The following is a 19,580-nucleotide window of genomic DNA, read 5'->3' on the forward strand; positions in this document are numbered from 1 at the left end:
ATTGAATGTCTCCGACTTGAATCTATTTTATCCAAATCTAAATATGCTTATGAAAATTAAACACAAATTGGATTGATGGATTGCATCGTTATCTATCGGTTCTAATCTAAAATAATTATTATAATTATTATATTTTTATAAAAAATTTAATCAGCTAATAGATTGAATGATTTTTTATGTGCGGCCGATCATAATGAATTTATAATTTGGGGGACCTTCTCTCTGAATCAGTAGTCTCCGGGATATTATTTTGAAAGAAGATGTCACAGGGTGTGTTGGAGGGCTCTGCCACGCCAAAAAAAAAAAAAAAAAAGCACCCTACAGCAGAAAAATGAATGGCGAATTTTGATGAGAGAAGACAAAACGTATCCGTTAGAATACGTTTTGATGGGAAAATTTTAATGAAGTTGATAATTTCCAACCAACTTGCATCTCCAAAATAATGATGCTTCTTCAGTAATTTCCATAACTGCTTATATGTACACCATGATGCATTCTACCCAGCACAGCACAACACAACATGCATCAATGTCCAGGCCACGTCTCACAGCATTCTCCATCTGGAATAAAGGAGCAACACGACTAGACCTATGGCTTTCAATCCGCAAAAAGCCCTAACGACTTTATTATCAGCATTTAGTACGTTTGTTGCATGGCTTAAATAAGAGTACGGCACATTTACTAGCAGTTAAACACATTTGGATCTGTTTGGTTGGATGTGTCGTATTAGAAGGTGATCTGATAATTTTTAAATTTAAAAAAATAATTTTTAATATACTCGATTGATAAAAAAATTATTTTAAAAAAATATTATTAAAAAAAAATATTATGTTGAAAATAAATATATATAAAAATATGATCAAATTTACTAACATACTGTATCTTTCAATATAAAATATTTTTTAATATTAAAATAATATTATTATTTTTAATTAATTTATATATAATAACCATAATCATACAGTCTTTTATATAATGTCATTTTCATCTTAATTTTTTTATAAAAATTTTATATGAAAGAATATGAAAAGATATCAAATAAATTTAATGATTATATAGTAATTTTATTAAAAAATTTTTATCAAGTATGAATTATGATTATTCGAAAATTTATCAAATATCAATCTGATATTTATTTTATTTTTTTTAAAAAATAAATATAAAATTTATTATTTTTTTATCATCTTTTCTTCTCTGTTTCACACCAAACATGATGATTTGTTCCTAACTAAACAGATCTTTAATGTAAAAAATATATATTAACATAACCAGAGAATAAAACAAATGTCATGTGAATCTCTAAGAAGTAACGCCATTAACAAAATGTGGAATGGACCCAAGGCTAGGTTTACCTAAATGTTATGGATGTTCATCTAAAAAGTAGCTAGATGTCAATTAATTGGGAGTCGAAATAAATGGGCAATGAGCGTTTCACTCATGTAAGATGCAATTTGGCTCAATTTGAGCCATGACCAGAAGAGGGTTGGATGGAAGGATTTACCCTTGTCAAATAGACTAATATATACCGAGCATGGACCTGCAATGTGCAGATTGCACAGGGTATCGTACAATCTTCAATGGCCATTATTTATAGATGGATGGCCATCAAATAAAATGGTCCATGAATGCCACCGTCTCATAGATGATGCATGCTCTATATAATCATCATCTTCTGGTGGTGGCTAATCCTGATTGATTTCGGTTATGAGATAGAAAAGTATATACCTATCCCAAATAATAAAGATGGTAATAAATCAGATATGGATCAAATTGATCCATACTCGTATCCACTTTGTAATTAAAAACCTTATACCATACCCATTATATATATCTTTGTACGTCTCAAGCCGGGTTGGATAGAGACATTGCTCGGATTGGATTAAATAGACATGTAGGTTAGATTGGATAAAAAATTTACTTATAAATATTATAAAATAATTATAATTTTGAAAAAAATATTTAGATTAAATTATATCAAGACGGATATATGACTGACAATATCATTATTCATATCCAATTCAAATTTTTTTTGAATATTTTTTTTTAGAATACATATCCATCCTGAATTCTAATAAGCAAGAGTTCATCTCGATCCATATGTGAGCAGCATCAAAAACTTAAGCATAATTCTAACAACTAAATACGAGGAGGAATACTTTCCAACTTCCACACCTACGTTCCAAGAACCCCCTTGAAAAATGAGGTTCCAAGAACACCCCGATATTAAAGACATGATGCATGGATACCCATCTTAGGTAAACAAAACTCTTCCGAATAAATACTTAAAGACTTTGAGACTTAACGTATTTGAGACTCCCATAATTCATCACCTGATGCAAGAACGGCCATGAAGCATGATGGTAGGTCCGTTCCATGTCCATCTTCACTAGCATCAGATTTTTAGTGCCTTGGTTTCATACAAAGTATGCACTGCCTCTTGGGCAATGAACACATTGTCCTATATATATATATATATATATATATATATATGTTGCAGTAGAATTGCTTCCTCTAAAGATCAAAGAAATTTTATATGTAGGGTTACATAGTCTAATTGATCGATAATGGTTTGGTTCAGAAGATGGCTGAGGCATGCAACCATGTATAAAGAAATGTTTGACAACAACCATACCTCCTTGACGATCCCACTGCTTGGAAGGGTTGCTAGACTTTGGACCGTTCTTTCAGTCTCATCCTCGCCAAATCAACTGGTCTTGTAGAAGAGAATCCAGCTCCTATAAACGGGAAGAAACTCGGGGCCAGACGATGACAAGCAAGGTGGCTGCGAGGACCAGCGGTCCCTGAAGTAATCCATGCAAAAAACTTGTGAGATTTTGGATCCTGTCCTACCAACGGTCCCTCGGAAGTCCATGCCATAGTTATTCTGGGAAAGAACTTTGTGATGCTGGTCACCTTCCCTCGACCACCGCATAGAGGTCGTTGACGCCATGATAACTTTTGCCGTGTCAGAAGCAGTGAGAATGAGCTCGATGTTGTCTCGACTCCAGCGGCTCCAATTAATTTCATCATGTATTTTCTGAAAAATTAAGGACCCCTGCTGATCTGCGTTGTGGTTCCGCATTGATTATACAGTAGATTATGGATTATGAATCTCAAATAATATCTTAAGGCTAATTTTATTTTGAATAAGATTCTAAATCATTATAAATAATATCAAAACATCTATATGGATGAGGAAACATTATACTACACAAATTGTCTTGGGGCCAATCACGGATTCATCATGATATTCATAATTGAATTTAGTTGGATTTGAATCTTTAGTCCAACAAAGATGTTAGGACTTGAAGAGCATGCGTGAAAACACCACAGAACAATTTTTTTAGGACTGATCATGAATTCATTATGGTATTTGTGATCAGATTTATGGAATTTAAATCTTTCGTCCAACAAAGATATTAAGATTTAAATCAGAAAAGTATATAAGAATCTATGCTAGTATATATTTAATTTTATATTGATTATTCAATGAATAGAATTTAGAGTGAGGTTGTGAGTTATTGTAAAAACCATCCGAATGACCGAATGGTCTTGGTCTTTTTTTAATCTCCATTGTTGCAGAAACTGCTCTCACAGAACTGCATCAAAACTATTAATAATGTTCATGTTTTGGATAACCACATCTGGTTTCTGAGACTACTTATTGGCGTGTGCTCCTTATGTGCTTGGCTTTCATCATGTGCATCACTCGCTCAATTCTGATGCTTGATGGATTTCTATATCATCTGGTAACCCACGCTTTTATAGATAAAATCTTGAGCTTGTTTAATAAGGTCTTCCTTCTGTCGCAGATCGCTAATCTGGCCCACTCTACCTCATAAATTTAGTTAGTAAGGTTTCCAATATAATCTCGATTCCATTGTTTGAGTGTACCCCTTTGTCTTCTGCACCTTTTTTTAAGCAAATCAAAATAGACGTCCATATCCGAATATGTTACTCTAACTCAAAAACAAGCACGCAGACACAGTGAATATAAAGCATTTTATCTCCTGAATGTCCGGCAGATTTTAGACGGGCAAAATCTATTGATGTAGTTGGTGGGGTAATTAACTACCTTTTAGGCGCCATCATGTACATCAGCAGGATCGTTCATTGTTTCTAGCTGGCAAAATAAATGCAGCCTTAGATAAAAAAATAAAAAAAAATGAAAAAGGGCATTGATAATTTGATATTGACATAGACAAATTTGTTAATACCAGTAACCATTTTTTTTATGGTTCGACTTTTTGTGCTCTTTTGGTCCCCCACCCTCAACGTCCTCTTTTTTTTTTTTTTCGAAAGAAGCCAATGAATGTAGTTACTACGTCAACTTTCCCCGGCGATAGGAGGCGATGGAACGGCGGTGGGAAGGCCATTGCGGCTTAGCCATTGGAAGCTGAACACAGGTGGCTAAAAAAATTATGATTAGTTCTTTAGATTCCCCAGAGTCCAAGGAGAAAAATGATTCAATTGGATTCCTTGCATCCAACATAATCACAGACAAAAGAGCAATCTGAAATAAATGCTAAAAGTAAATCGAAGAACTAGAAATCCTAAAATATCAGAAAACTTTAAGCATAAAAAGACTTCAAATCAAAATTCTGAATGAAGACCTTCAAGACCCACAAGACCCGTTCAGTGATAAAGATTTTGATATCTTGGATTACTTAACAGAACATTAGAAATTTTGCAACTGAATTGACCAGAGTGTTTAATCAAAAGAGAAAGTCTAAGGTAAGTTCACGTATACGAACGGGTGGTGATTGATGCGTATGGAGGACCTCACCCCCACCGGGGGTGATTGGCGTGCACGAAGCACCCCAACCCCCACCTCTTTCCTTTTTTTTTTTTTTTTATTTACCCTCCCCCCACCCCTTCTCCCTCCGTACGTCAATCACTACCTGCGATGATTGAGTGATTATATGATGTTTATCTAAACTGTTCGAATATCTCTAAAGTTTATTCATTCCTCTATGATGGTTATGTGGTTACGCACACACATGACATAATAAACGATGACGGACTTACCATAGACTTTCTCTAATTAAAATAATAAGATACAAAAATTTCATCCCTATAAATTATCTCTAGTGCAGAACAGATGCTTACATTCTCCATTTAAACCTCATTATTCTCACAAGAATAAGAGTTTAAATCTGATCATAATATCATGACCAATCCATGACTAGTTCCCAGTAAATCCGTCTTCCAATATCCTTAGCCCACCTGAGCAAAGACCTAGTAGTTAATATTATTTATAACAATTCAAAACCTCACTCAAAAAAAACCTAATCAAGAAGATACGCATTACTTTGAATTTTTTATAACCAAGATATCTCTTGTGCATAATGGAGATGGTACCATAATACACAGCCTCACAGGCCCTCAATACAAGGGAGATGTTGATATTAGGTTTGATCATGGATGCATCCATCACAGTGGAGGTGAGAGAACAAGAGGCGACGGCTGAGGATGTGAGCTCAGTCAAAGGTCTCCCACATTCCTCCATTCGTTACCCTTTCACACTATAATAATCAATGTTGACAAAAACATAATTCACTACTCTAGAAGCAGTAAGAAGCTTTGGCAATAGCATTGCACAAAAAAAAATGGTTATTTTCTAAGAATTAATGTCTAAGATTGTTCCTTCCATGTTACAAAACCCCAGGAGCCTGGTCTGCAGAATAGCTATAGTCATGAGTTTGAAATTTCAAAACCTAAATAAAAATTTGTAAACAGTAACATTTTCTATGAATAACAACTCCTTTAATGTCAAATCTGCAACAAAATATACTTTCTGGCACTAAGAATGTTGTCTCTGCAAATCTGTAGTTGATAAATGGGTTGTTAAATATTCTGTATCCTGGGTGCTTAATTCTGTCAATGAAAACTCTCTCAGGATTGTGATAAGCAGGGTGAGTGCCGGAAGAATATCACAAATACAATCATGTTGAGAAAGCATAAACGCTATTTGAAAGAAAGCCAATCTAGATTATAGGAGTCATATTCATCCTCCACGTGTTACCTTCAAGTTAGCAAGCGCCCTCAACACCTGTAAAAAGAGCATAATTGAAGACACATGAAAATTTAAGATTAAGTTCAGCAAAAGAACCTTAAAAGTCCATTACTACAATGATCCTCTAGCACCTCTTAGGATCTGAGGTCCTCACAGATGCAAAGGTGTTTGTAGATCATGTAAATTCTGTGTGGGCAGTTTGGTCAGTAATCCTGATCAGTGACGCTTCCTTTGGTATAGCGAATAACCAACAAAAGCAGAAAACAGAAAGGTCCAGAAAACCTGTGAAAGTACAAACACATGATAAGCCTAAAGAAATTTTAGCAAGTAAATAATGGACCAGTGGTTTGTAGCATGTAATATACTCCCTAGTATAATAAGTTCAGGAAATAATCAAGATAATGTACAAAATGAAATTACCAAATTGACCGTATTCCACCTCTCTAGCTTCTTGATCCTAGATTGTAGATCTTCAATTACGCACTCTGTAGATGAAATTCCTTTGTTTGGAGAAGATTCTGAACTCAAATTTCCTGCCTGCATGATGCTCTTTATTATTAGAAAATGAGAATGAACTACGAAACCAGAAACTATGAGGCCTATTTGAAAAATTAGCCAATGTTAAAAACCATTTACTTGTCTTATGATTTTGAATTTTTTCCCAGTAGGTAGACTTGTCGTATGATCGATGCAGTGGTGTTTGTGTTGGAAACATGGCAGTGCATGAGGTAGGAAGCAGGAAAAAGAATGAAACTTATAGGCTTTGAGGTGCATGGCATGGTTTTCTTCAAAATGTTTTCTGCATAAATTTGAACAGCATAGTTAAAATATCAAAACGTGGAGAGGAGATTGGCGACTAGTAAACCAAGTGCTGGGGTGCACACGAGTGAAGATATCTTTAATGCACGTACTCAAGATTCGCGGACTCGGTACTAGAACCCGTGCAGGTTGCCGGCCGATACTGTATCGTACCATACCGTATCGAACTGTACTATACCGCACTGATAATAAAAAAAAAAAAAATCCCATCCAACGGCACAAAAAAAAAAAAAATCGAACCGAACCGGCCTGAACCGGACCAAACTACCCGTTATCCAGTTCGGACTGATACCTTACCAAACCAATCGGTTCGGTTCGGTTCAGACCATTTTTCGAAAATCCGGTCAAACCGGATCAATTTTCCATCAATACGGTACAGTACAGGATGTACCGGCTGGTTCGGATCGATACGAAATACCATACATGTACTACTAGGAGTAAACTTGGGGTGTAGGGTGAGGCCTCTTCTCTATTGGAGATAGGAGGGTGGGCAAATGCAAGTATCTGCTAGCTTAACAAGGCTTGTATAGATAGCGGTAGCAAAAACAAGAACCCTTGCTCATTAAGAAACTCAAGCTATGACCTTGGCGGAGATTGAGTGTCTTCATGCAAGGTTCACATAGAACATCAATTTTGCTCTCATGGAGCTTGAGTGAATCCTTCACCCATGAAAATGATGTCCCTCAGGTCGTTTTGTTGGGCTAAGACTTCCTCTAGGCTTTGTTGCTCGGGAACTCTGACTTTATTGGAGGGTTCCAGATGAGTTCGATATCTCGATGGTATCTTCTTTGGAGGGTTTCAAATGAATTCGATAACTTGGAAGGTCCTGATGATATAGCTGAAGATATAAATATAGATATAGATATATAGGAGTGAACCTTGGCATTATAGTAAGATTGCTTCATTGTGACCTAAGTGTCACGAGCTTAAAATATGAAAACAATCTCTCTACATGTGAGAGTAAGGCCGTATACATCTAACCCTCCCCAAAATCTATAGTGGAAGAAACCTCATGTGCTAGAGTTCCCTTTGTATATAGGTTCAAATCCAAGACTGAGATTGATATGTTGCATGTGTGGATGGCAAGACCGACAAAAGTTGTAGGACAAGTTTTCACAGTAGAGCCATGGAAGCCCGATTTGTGCCAACAACAGATGCTAACTGGACGACTGTGGTATGGGTGTGTATCCAGCACCTCCCGTAGGAATACTGGGATAGGGAGGCGATTCTAAATATTGCAATTGCTAAAAGGATGTCATTGGCCATCGACCTGTGGATAGAATCACAAGAGCATGCATCCATATAGACATATCCAAGCCATTCTCACTAGAAATAACAGTTGAGCTGCAGGACAACGGTTTTGGGTCTAGGTTGTAGTTTACACACCTAGAAAATCCAGAGCCTTCAAAGATCACGCTGACAAGACATATTTTATGGGCTTTCCAATGCCAAACTGGGCTAACCGATGGGATGGGCAATAGTGGTTGCAAACAGTGACGGCCTGAGCCTAAGAACATGATGGGTGATGGGTTCAACTGCTCAAGGATGAGTGGGACAACTGACAAGAGCAAGTCTTAGCATGAGAAAGAAAATGCTATCATGGCAAGCCTTCAAGTGGGTAATGATGAAGGATTGACATCTGGAATTTTTGTTTTGGGAAAAACTTGAGGGCTCACATGCATTGGAAGGAAAGTGTGGACACATTCATGGCTTCCATTGTCAACAACCTTGTTCAAAGTATAAAGGTCCAAAGGCTGCTTTTCCCCCTCTCTTACATTTGTGCAGCAAGTGATGTAAACACACCTTCAAAGAGAAGATCTGTAATCCTGTTGGAGCAGGTCATGGAGGCCGGCCACTGGACCTTCCTAGGGAGTTCTTTGCTTTCAAAGGTACCACAACAAATTTACAATTTGATAGCAGCTTCACCAAGAGGGGAGGCGATGACCTCGACAATGAATAACCCATCTCCATGATGACAAGGATATAGAAGTTGAAGAGTACATCTATGGCCACAGAGGTGCTCTGTAGCTCACCTACGCAAACATGAGAACAATGTCGAGGAACTGCTAGGGCGCATCAAAGTCCTTATTTTGCTTAGTGAGTAGATTAATAAAACTTTACTAGCTAGCAATCTGTTGTTTTTTGGAATCTTAATTATCGAAGGCAGGCATTCGATGATTATATTGATACTTTGGCCAGGCATGATCATTACACACTATCTAGTGGAAGGTTGGTCTAGGGGTACTACAATTTGCTAGAGCAACCTTAGACGGTAGGGTTTCATTCAAGGCAAAGGCAGATTTTATATGGCATGGTTATGCTACCTAAGGGCTGCCCATGGAGCTTGGCTGTGGTCTATGCTTCAAATTACCAGGAATGACGCACCATGTGGAGCAAGGTCTCTATGGTAATTGGCATCAACCACCGAGTGCATGTTTTGGATGATTTTAATTATCCTTCATCCTCAAGATAAATGAGGAAGGAATTTAGTCTAGGACTTCATGGCTTTTGTCACCAACACCGTGCTTGCATATCTGGTTCATAGAGCACCAGTATTTACATGGCGTAACAATAGAACGAGTCACGCATGTGTATGGGAACTCATCCAAAGCTTTGCTATAGGTCATTGGTTTCAGATGTTCCCGAACGTTGAGTATCGACATCTTCCTAGTGCAGTGTTAGATCAGCATCCCATGTTGATAGAGGTGGAATCGCTGGTTAGCATGCACTCTCACCCTTTCTGGTTGGAAGAATTTTGGCTAAAGTTAATTATGACCCGAGGGGCTTGAGTGGCACCTTGCCCAGGGTTCTTTTAAGCATTGAGCCACAAAGAGACTAAAGCGAACAAAAAGAGTGCTTAAAGGTTGACCTTGCAAGTGATTGGCAACCTACAAGTTCATTCATAGGAGCTTGAGTCCAAATTTTGAAGATGCATCAGCGAGAAGCCAAGCCGAGAGAGTCATCGGATCAGGAGTTTAGTTGATAGCTCTCTTGGCACAATACAGTTAGTTGTTTCAATACCAAGAATAGCTATGGTGGTAGAAGTCCTACATAACTTGGCTACTGGAGAGCAACCAAAACACAATATTTTCATCAAGCAATTGTTATGAGGAGGCGGGATAGAATTACTTCTATCCATTTCCGTCAGGAGAATGCACAGAGGATGAGGCTAGGATTTGAGAAGGCATAGTATCATATTTTAGAGATTGATAAGCCCTCAGCATCAACACCTATTGTCCACCCTCTTAAAGTCGCACCACCGAGGTTGATAACCAAGACATCACTAAACCTGTTACAGATGAGAAGATCAAGGAAGTATTATCATCATCACACCTTAATAAGGGCCCTGGGGCCAGCCAAGTTTTTTGCAGTGTTCATAGGGTAGTGGTTTCTACTAAGAAGATTTATATTGTGGTTCAATGCTTCCTTGTAATGATGCAAACACCATAGGCTTGGAAAGCACTTATATTGGCCTTGCACCAAAATAAGGTGACTGAATGATGCCAAAACACTTTTAACCAATCAACGTGCGCAATGCTATGTATAAATTGATAGCAAAAATTCTAGTACACCATATGAAGCCTCTACTTATCCCATCAGTGTAGAGCAAGGGGTGTTTGTGGCTGGTCATTCCATTTTGAACCACTTGCTGGTAACACAGGAGACACTTTATCAAGTCCAAACAACACTTGCTTGTTCGGGCCTCATGGCGATCAAGCTTGTGGAATGAGCATATGATTGCATAAGGGGGGACTATGTTGAGATGGTCCTGCTCCAGTGAGGATGGTGGAAAAGTTGCCTTCATGGGTATGGGCAAGGTTTGCAATCTCTGACCGTACATCTCGATATGGGACATATCGTACCGTACTAGTAGAGTATAGAGACTTGGTATGCCCCTGTATTGAGTATCGATGCCAAGCCTATACTGTACCAACACTCGACATTGGATATACCAATTAGCCACTGTTACAGTCTTATAGGGTCTTGTACCAAGATTCCTGACCTGGGTTAGGCATGCATGAGTAATCCAAGAGGATCTTCAGACTCGATGTGAACCATTTTGGTCACTACAAATAGGGCTAGACAGAATCCAGAAGCAAGATCTACAATATTAGGAAGCTGAATCGCATGCCAAACTTTCAGAAGCTATAACTTGATCATACATGCCCGATTTAGATGTTCTTTTTTTTTTTTTAAATCAGGTATCTTTTGCAAGATTCGAGTTGACTAGGTTGAAAAAAATCTTCTTATCCCCGATCATATCAAATTGGTATCAGAGAATCAGTCCTCTACATCTATGGGGGCCTTAGTTCATAATCCACATACGCAAGCAATACAAGCAATCAAAAAAAGGGCTATTCATGCTTCAAGTACATTGAAGGACAAAGATGAGCATGGCTACTAATTCTTCCTTGATGGATGATGAGAGGAAGGGAAGTCATGCACTGGAGTAGAAAATTGTCCAACTTACCGAGATCATCTTTCGATTAACGATACCTTAAGCACAAGCACCAACAACTCCTATTGTAAAGTTGTCATCTACGTTTGGACATGAATATCATTCAACAAGAAGAATGAGCAACCTAGTGGTACGTAAAGTCTCTCAACTATTTAAAGTTGAAGCTCGAATCAAGATCCTCGTATGCGATGAAATTGTTGATGCAACAGAACTAGATAACTGGCTTGACCAATTAGAGACCTACTTTACTATTTATGGATACTCTCAATATCGAAGACATTAGTGAAGCTAGCATAAAGGCCATAGGGATTGAGGAAAAGAATTGGCCTAAATAGGTAAGAAAGGTGTCAAATTCAAGAAAGACAATAGAAAATCAAGCCAGAAGGTGGAGCAAAGCAAGAAGCAAGCCAATATGATTGAGAAAAATTACTATGATTACTGCAACCTCCACAGACATACTAAGGACAAGTGTTGGAAGCTTTACCCAAGTTGAAGCCGAAGTGGAAGAAGCTGAAGGATGATGATTCGAAGAAAAGATAGTTCTCAATGCTATAAAGGTTGAGGAGCTGTCCGAACTTGAGCAAGTAAACTCCAAACTGAGCTTGATGGAAAGAGAACCCAAGACAACAATTGAGGTGGACCTAAAAACGCAAGAGAAATCTTCTGTTGAAGATCCAAGTAGAGCATCATTGAGGCTATTTTAGATCTTAGAAGCTAGAACATCATCTCTAAGAATATGGTTTAGAGACTAGGGTTACAGACCAGACCTCATCCATGTCCTTGCCCTCTTAGTTGGATTCAAAAAAATATTAAGCTAAAGATTACCAAGCAGTATACCTTCAAGTTCACCATAATTGCGAGGTAAATTGACAAGGTAACATATGAAGTAGTTTCTTTGGATATTTGCTAGGTCATCCTTAGGAGCTTGTACCTTTGGGATCGAGATGCAATCTTCTACAAACGGAAGAGAAAGTATTATCTCATAAAGACAGGAAGGAGTTCATAATTGATGCCTCCAAAACACAAGGTAACTTTGACCTTGCAACTACTACACAAGCAAGGTGACTTGTTAATGCTCAAAGCAAATTCATGATGATGGTACAAGAAGCAACACTACTCATAAGTGGCCAATCTCTTGTCTCTTGGTTCCACAAATTAATCAATCAAGATCGAGGGATCGCTGTAGAGGTAGTTGATAAAGACGACAAGGAGCATCCGTACCATGAAGTCTAAATACTGGAGTAGACCATATAGATCATTGAGACCCAAGAGTAAAGAAAAGCGAGACCAGAAACCATCTTCGAGCAAAGCCATGTGGTTCAATTGCGAGATAGGGAAGCAGGTGTTTCCCACCATCAGCTTTGATTTAGCAGGAGCTAAATCCCCTAAACAAGAAGAGCCCTGATCTAAAAGGATCTCTAGACTCGATGTAGGCCATTTAGACTACTATGAGTAGGGCTAGACAGGATCTAGGAGCAAGATCTACCACATCGAAAAGTCGAATTGCATGTCAAACTTCCAAGGGCTATAACTTGGTCATACAACACCTGATTTAGATACTCTTCTTTTGTAAAAAAATAAACTAGGTATCTTTTGAGACATTCAAGCTGAGCAAGTTAAGAAAAATTTTTCTTCTCCCTGATCAGATCAATAAGTGACCATGCTTCACAATCCTCATAAATGGCACAACTATAGAATGGTTTAAGAACACAGTTAGCTCTGCCAGGGATGTGCCTTTTATTTTATGCACTGGCTTGTTGTGCATTATAGCTTACAACCTAGGTGCATAGGATTAAGCCATTGCAATTTGTGAAGAGGGGTAGACATCTTTCACATCTCTTTTACACCGATGATGATTGCATGCCGTTTGCAAGGGCCATGCTCCAAAACTACCACCATTGCAGGTAGATATTCGAAGACTACTAGCATCAAGGCAGATGGCTAATTGTTAGAAATCTATGATATGGTTCTCTACAAAATCGAGAAGGTGATGTCAATTGATGGAGGTGTTGGGAGCTTAGGAGCACCAAGGGACATGGACATACCTAGGGCTGTCCATGATAGGTAAATAGCCACAAATTTTCTAAGCATATTAGTTTTCTAAATATATCAGTTTGCTTATCATATTGCACTAGCTTTGGTCCTATCTCATGGTAAAGTTTTAGGTCTTCATTGTCTGTGTGTGGCACTGCATATTAAGGTTCCCTAGGGTTGTCTTGCATCAGTCCTGAACTACAAGGATGCACGTCCATGGAGTGTTGCGCTGACAACCTAGGGCTAGGACCCTTGAATGAGTTGCACAGATCGTGTCATCTTGCCTAGAGAGGCATCAAGCAAGCGTTCTAAGTTCTAATTCATATTATTTTAACAGCAATAAGTACAAAGATAGCAATACATTTAAGAAACAAATTGGATGAAAGCACTGCATTTTCAAATTGTGTTTACTTGCACATTCAGCAAATTCATATATTACACATATACTGCTAACTGTAACAATTCGCCAAATAAATATGCTATGCAATGCGGAGTAACATTGGCTTATACTAGTTCGATACATAGTGAAATATAAGCATTAAAGGTAAAGAAGTGAAATATAAGCATTGAAGACAAAGATAACCGTATAATTGCAGTTAGGCCATGACATAATATGGCAATACAAATATATGATTTACATAAGGTAAGATTTTGGTGTTATAAGTGAGATATCCATTTCTTACAAATTTTGTCTGCTTGGGTATATTTAACAATATTCAATTTCTTTGCAATTGCATCATTGAATTTTTTTGCTACCTAATTCTGTTTTATTTAAGAGAATCCAGTGGGATAGGCTCATGGTCTTTTTTCTGAATCGTGGGGAATCAGGGCCCATGACTCCTACTCCCATTCCCACTCGATGCAACATAGGATGCAGGCAGCAGGCACCATGACCAGCTGGACCATTCCAAGCTTTGCAAGAGCTAGAGGATTCACAAGCGAAGATTTCAAAAAGCAAATATTCGCAGGTAACAACTATGACCAGTTGGACAATGCCAAGTTTCACAAGGACCAGTGGACTCTGAGGTTTTCGCCAGATTTTCCTAATTTTTTTTTATTAGAGACAATAATAAATTGTAATTAGGTTTTCATATTTATATAAAATAATTCTAGCATGTTTTCCTATTATTAAGAGCTATTTCGAGTATGATTCTATATCAAGTTTCATGCCCAAATCTGGGTTAGGTCATGTCCTATATATGCGCCTTATACATCGCATGGAGCAACCTTTTGACATTAAAAAAAAGGTTCTTAGAGAGAACTTTCTTCACCAAATGAAGGAATCCAGTTTGCTTGTTTTGTATATTAATCTTTGAAGCATAATCTCAACAATCAAGATCATCCCTTCACGCTTTCCCACTATATCACCTCCCTTCCACCCAGTGAACTCTTTCTAGCCTATCCTATTTGTTTCTCCCATATAGGCCCTTAATCTTATGGTGCACAGAAATATGACATCAGAAAACTTATACCATGCTCATTATCAAAAAAAAAACAAATGATAACTAATCACAAAACATACCTCCAAAATTCATGAAAAAGAAAAAAAACTGTAAACACCATCTTATATGTAAATTTTATATGGAGAAGCATCATGAAGAAAACATGAAAAAAAGAAGACAAAGAACTTCAAGTCATGCATAACATCCTTGATGATAATTATCACAAAAATATAACTACTTGGTGGATAAGCATGGGGATAATATGTGACTATAGCAGAACCATACTAGACCAATTAGATAGTCTCTGATGAACTGTGAACAGTCACAATGATATGAATAATATATAGTAGATAAATGGTACTAACCTGAGATTGAATGAACTCCACAAGTTCCTGGAGTCTAGCGGCTTGTTGATTATGAATTCCAGAGGAATTTTTCTCAAAAGCTGGCAAACTTTCAAGAATAATTTGAAGATAACTCTACAAAATATTAAAGAAAGAAGTTATCATTCTTGCTCACTACAAATGTCCGAAGAGAAGGATGATGTTACAAAAAGATAATTTGATGTGGATATAATCAAGCATGCATTCACCAGCCAGTTTTCAGAAGCAAACCTTGGTCGTGTATGAACCATCCAAACTAAGAGTTGAAGCAGCAGCTGCAACTACATCCTTATTTGTTCCTTTTATTTGAAGGAAAGGGTTGGGAGCAGCTTGTAGATGATCAACCTCAATAAGTATCTAAATAAATGTTGAAACAAAGATGATTAAGGACAAGCATTATTGCAGACTATACACATGTTCAAACAGTGATGAAGGTTCGCATTCACATAAGAGCCAGTAACAAGTATGACATAAAATGCTAAGTTTGATAGGAAAATATTTTCATCTAGAGTTGGTAAGGATGCAAGATTTCGAATACCGTGCCATAAGAGATGTTACCAAATGCAAAAATATTAGGATTTGAAAAATATGCATTGTTTAGTTATAGTGGATGTGCATATGGCACATGTGACCTATAAAAATAAATGACGAAATAGAAAAGGTTTTATAAGAAAATTAAGTCTACCACTGATAAATTGTCAATGCAATATCTATTTCTACTATTAAAACCAAATCCATAACTGCCTGCATGCAGCTATGCTCAAGAGTGGAGACTGTCTCCACCCCACATGCATTGAAGGAGGCAAACTCTAGTAAAATAAAATTGACAAAAATTCATATCAATTGTCCTCTACTTTTAGCATTTTAATATATTTATATTATATGTTCATCTATGGTAGTAGGCTTATGTATTGCTTGAATAATTCATATTTCATTTATTGTTACTTTTCTTTCCCTCTTGCTTTCATTTGTCTTTTTCTTTTTTTGAAGTTGAAGGAGCAACGCATTGTTTTCCTCGTTACTCTGAAAGATTTATGGGCAGCATAGGACATCAAATCCTAACAAAAATCACATTAGTACACTTTGAGAAGGGGGTAGAAGTGACTGAGTGAGCAGAGCATATCTCATCGATTACAATAAATATTGAATGTTTAACTCTCAAATTGAGTATTCTAGAACAATTATCTTTGGTTGAGTATGATAAAGATGACCAAGCCACAATGTAGTTTATCTTATGACTTCACGAAACATTGTCCTGGTACCCTGAGAGGCATGCTTTAAGGCCAGATCAACTCTTAAATGCCTAATATTCCATAAAGTAACTCTCTGTAGATCAGAGTTGAGTATTATTAAGTTTCTCTATTTAAATAATTAGTAACAATAGGAGATCTTTCTCTGTATATTTAGTTTAGTATGACCGAGATAAAAAGAAAATGATTTATGATGAACCTTCTACAAAACAGTTTATCAGAGGCATTTTGTCGATCATCCTCGCAGTATATACCAAGGTTAAAAAAAAAAGGTTTTATACCATAGTAATTTGCAAAATAAGGGCAATAATTAAAAGATCCCTTTGCAGGATGAATTAACGATATTCTGAAAACCTACAGGGTTGGTTCCAAAAATAACAAAACACCAGATATTTGTTTGTATGAATTTTCAGCATAAAATCCAAGATGACAGTGAATGAAATCTATAGATTAGTTTATTAAGCCCAAAAAATATTTTGTTGAAGGTAATCAAAGATAATGTCGAACAGAATCTTCAGATAGTGGTGGACCTACCCTGAATTAAATATGTGCCAGATGGATCTCAATTTTAACAAATCAAAGACTGATGCATTTAAAATAATTGAATAGCACATCATATTAAATGGGTATACAAATGCATAAATGGGATATGATGAAGACATAATAAGGAAAAATGCTACCTTTTTATCTTGATAAATTAATGCAGAAGCTTCAATATATGCAACAGCCTGATAACTGGAACAACAAAATGAAAGAAAGACAGCAGAACATGAGTACGAGCAAGTGAAGAACTTAACATAGGTGAGACCCAAAGATAGCCTCAAGAAAGAAAAAACAATGAAAAATGCTGCAAGCCCAACTAAAAAGGTAAATGATCGATAGTCGATACATAGATGAAATTTGCTTCTTGAGGAGTTAGTTGACTTTTGTAGGGCTGTACTTCCATCTCCTAGGATTATTATTTCCCAATAGTAAAACAGACATTATCTAATCAAAATTCTAATAATAAAGCTAAGGGACCATTCATTTGTGGGCAAATATCATGGGGAAGTTGGTCAACTTTTCCATTGACCAACTTACCTATGTTCTCATGCTTCTCTAGATCAGTAAATTATTTTTTCATAAATAGCATTTACCCATGAAATGGAAGGAAACTCTTACCCACCTAAGAGGTGGGTAAGTCATGGTAAGTCATTTTCCCATCAACCGAAAAAATAACCTTTATATTTCATTCCTAATATACCCCTAACCCACAATAATAATATAATAACATATAATACTATCTTATATATAATATTATATTAAATTATTATCGAACAATAATATTTTAATATTTTAATATTTTAATATTATATACTATATTATAATATATATTTTATTTTATTTTATTTATTATATTATATGTATAACATATATTATCCATATTTATGAATATATATTATATAATATTTTATATTATAACATACAAAATATAATATATTATACTATATTATCATATATAATAATATTTATATAATAAAGGATAATATGAAAAATATTGATAGATCTTAGCAACTTATCCAAGAAACTAGTAATACAAAAAAACATGAGTAACAGATTCTCGAGTCATTTTCCAATATATAAAAGAACATGGGTAAATTATTTTCATGTCTAAATGTTGCCTAGGAAATGCTTACCCAGAAAAAAATAGATTCCTGGACAAGTTTTCTATCCTCAAAAGAATGGACCCTAAAGGTAAAGCTAAGCACCACCTACATACTAAAACTGATAAATAAGCATTATATATTAAAAGTAAAATAAAACCAAGTAAAAGATCTGCAGAAGAAAATACCATTCAAATTTCATACATTCGTACAATAATCATAGATATAGATTTCTGAAATATTAAATGGCCTTTGCAGTCTCATATGCTAATGTCTGAGTTACTTCACATGCATGCATGCGCAGAAACATAAAGGTCCAAATGGTCAGTTTGATCTCAATTTTGGTCGGGTTTGTGGAGTTTCAATTTCAAAAGTTCAACTCATGGTTTCGAAGTTTGGTCAAAAAAAAAAAAAAATCAAGAAACCATGCACGTAATGTGTCACCCCATGGCAATACAAGCATGCTTAGCAAAAAGCACTAGCATGACAACATATTAGCACACAATTGGTACCTTGTTAGTGCTACACATGATAATAAGATGCATATTATGCTGCTAATGCCATGCCATGCCATGCTAATCGGCACTTCGATCCAGGATCGCTAGACCTTTGAAGGTGAAATGGATTTGTGAATATAGAGCCCACTGGGGCTAAATAAACATCGAATAGATTTTTGGAACAAAAAACCACTTGTAGTCATCTAGACTTAGACAAGTCTTTCAAACAATCAAGATATTTTTTTAATTAAATACACCTAAGTAATTAACAAGTCCATATTTGTGATAAAGCCTGATATTGTCAATAAAGCCCATTGATGTCTACACATATAATATCCTATTATATTGTCCAAGGTTTTAAATCCCGTGGGACAAAGGTGTCCCGATATCTTTATAGAATGGGATGCCCCACTTTTCCATCCTGTCCGGATAGTCGTCCCAATCATATATCCTAATAGATATCCTCCATCTCTCTTCCCTTCTTTCCTTTCTTTCTTTTTTTCTTTCCTTCTTTTCTTTCTTTTCTTTTTTCTTTCTTTTTGTTATCACTTCCTTTATTTTCTTAATTTTTCATCTTCTTTCTCTTTTCTTTTTTCCTTCTTTCATTCTTTTCTTGCTTTCATTTTTCTTCTTTTCTTTTGCTTTTTCTCTTTTTTCATCTTCCATTCTGTCTTTTCTCTTTCTTCTTCTTTCCCTGCATTGATGGGTTTCAAAGTCTTGACCCCGTCCCAATCCCGTTTTCTCATAAAAACAAGATGGGACAGCCAGGATGCCCCCCATCTCGTCAGGACGTAAAACCTTGGCTTTGTCAATTTCCATATTGTATGATATGTTACAATAAATATACATTGTTGGCCCATTCCCTTGTAGCTCAAGGTTATGGAATCATGTGATTAGTTTACATGGTATCAAAGTTGAGGTTGTCAGAGATTGTGGAACCAAACTCCCCCCCCCCCCAAGTGACTCTTTTATGTTATATCTCATCTCGAATTGTTTATCCCTCCATGATAATGGTCTAGGGAGCATGTAAAGGGGCT

The 19,580-nt window shown here is 36.4% G+C and overlaps 1 protein-coding gene and 1 long non-coding RNA gene across 7 annotated transcripts in view; both read right to left on the reverse strand.

The window, feature by feature from the left end:
- Window positions 1-48: 48 nt before the first annotated feature.
- Window positions 49-4,800, reverse strand: LOC140852116 (uncharacterized). 2 transcript variants are annotated; one of them, XR_012135044.1, is made up of 4 exons: window positions 4,218-4,800; window positions 4,076-4,123; window positions 2,633-3,063; window positions 49-285 (listed from the first exon to the last, which is right to left on the reverse strand). It is a non-coding gene; the product is annotated as an uncharacterized lncRNA (long non-coding RNA). The 2 variants fall into 2 exon arrangements; XR_012135043.1 differs by lacking the exon at window positions 49-285 and having other exon boundaries at window positions 2,068-3,063.
- A 772-nt stretch (window positions 4,801-5,572) lies between these two features.
- Window positions 5,573-19,580, reverse strand: part of LOC105053245 (uncharacterized) — a 52,126-nt gene continuing 38,118 nt past the window's right edge. For 3 of the 5 annotated variants that reach the window (XM_073244317.1, XM_073244316.1, XM_073244314.1), the window contains 6 exons: window positions 17,084-17,138; window positions 15,385-15,510; window positions 15,136-15,249; window positions 6,437-6,553; window positions 6,148-6,298; window positions 5,573-6,052 (listed from right to left, as the gene is read on the reverse strand). In XM_073244317.1, the coding sequence (XP_073100418.1) occupies window positions 6,233-6,298; window positions 6,437-6,553; window positions 15,136-15,249; window positions 15,385-15,510; window positions 17,084-17,138 (478 nt within the window). In that variant the 3' untranslated portion in view covers window positions 5,573-6,052; window positions 6,148-6,232. Of the gene's footprint in view, window positions 6,053-6,147; window positions 6,299-6,436; window positions 6,554-6,662; window positions 6,816-15,135; window positions 15,250-15,384; window positions 15,511-17,083; window positions 17,139-19,580 lie in introns of those variants that run through there. The other 2 variants (XM_073244315.1, XM_073244318.1) reach the window with 2 other exon arrangements.

The sequence above is a fragment of the Elaeis guineensis genome, chromosome 10 (genome assembly GCF_000442705.2).
Source record: "Elaeis guineensis isolate ETL-2024a chromosome 10, EG11, whole genome shotgun sequence".
Taxonomy (NCBI): Eukaryota; Viridiplantae; Streptophyta; class Magnoliopsida; order Arecales; family Arecaceae; genus Elaeis; species Elaeis guineensis.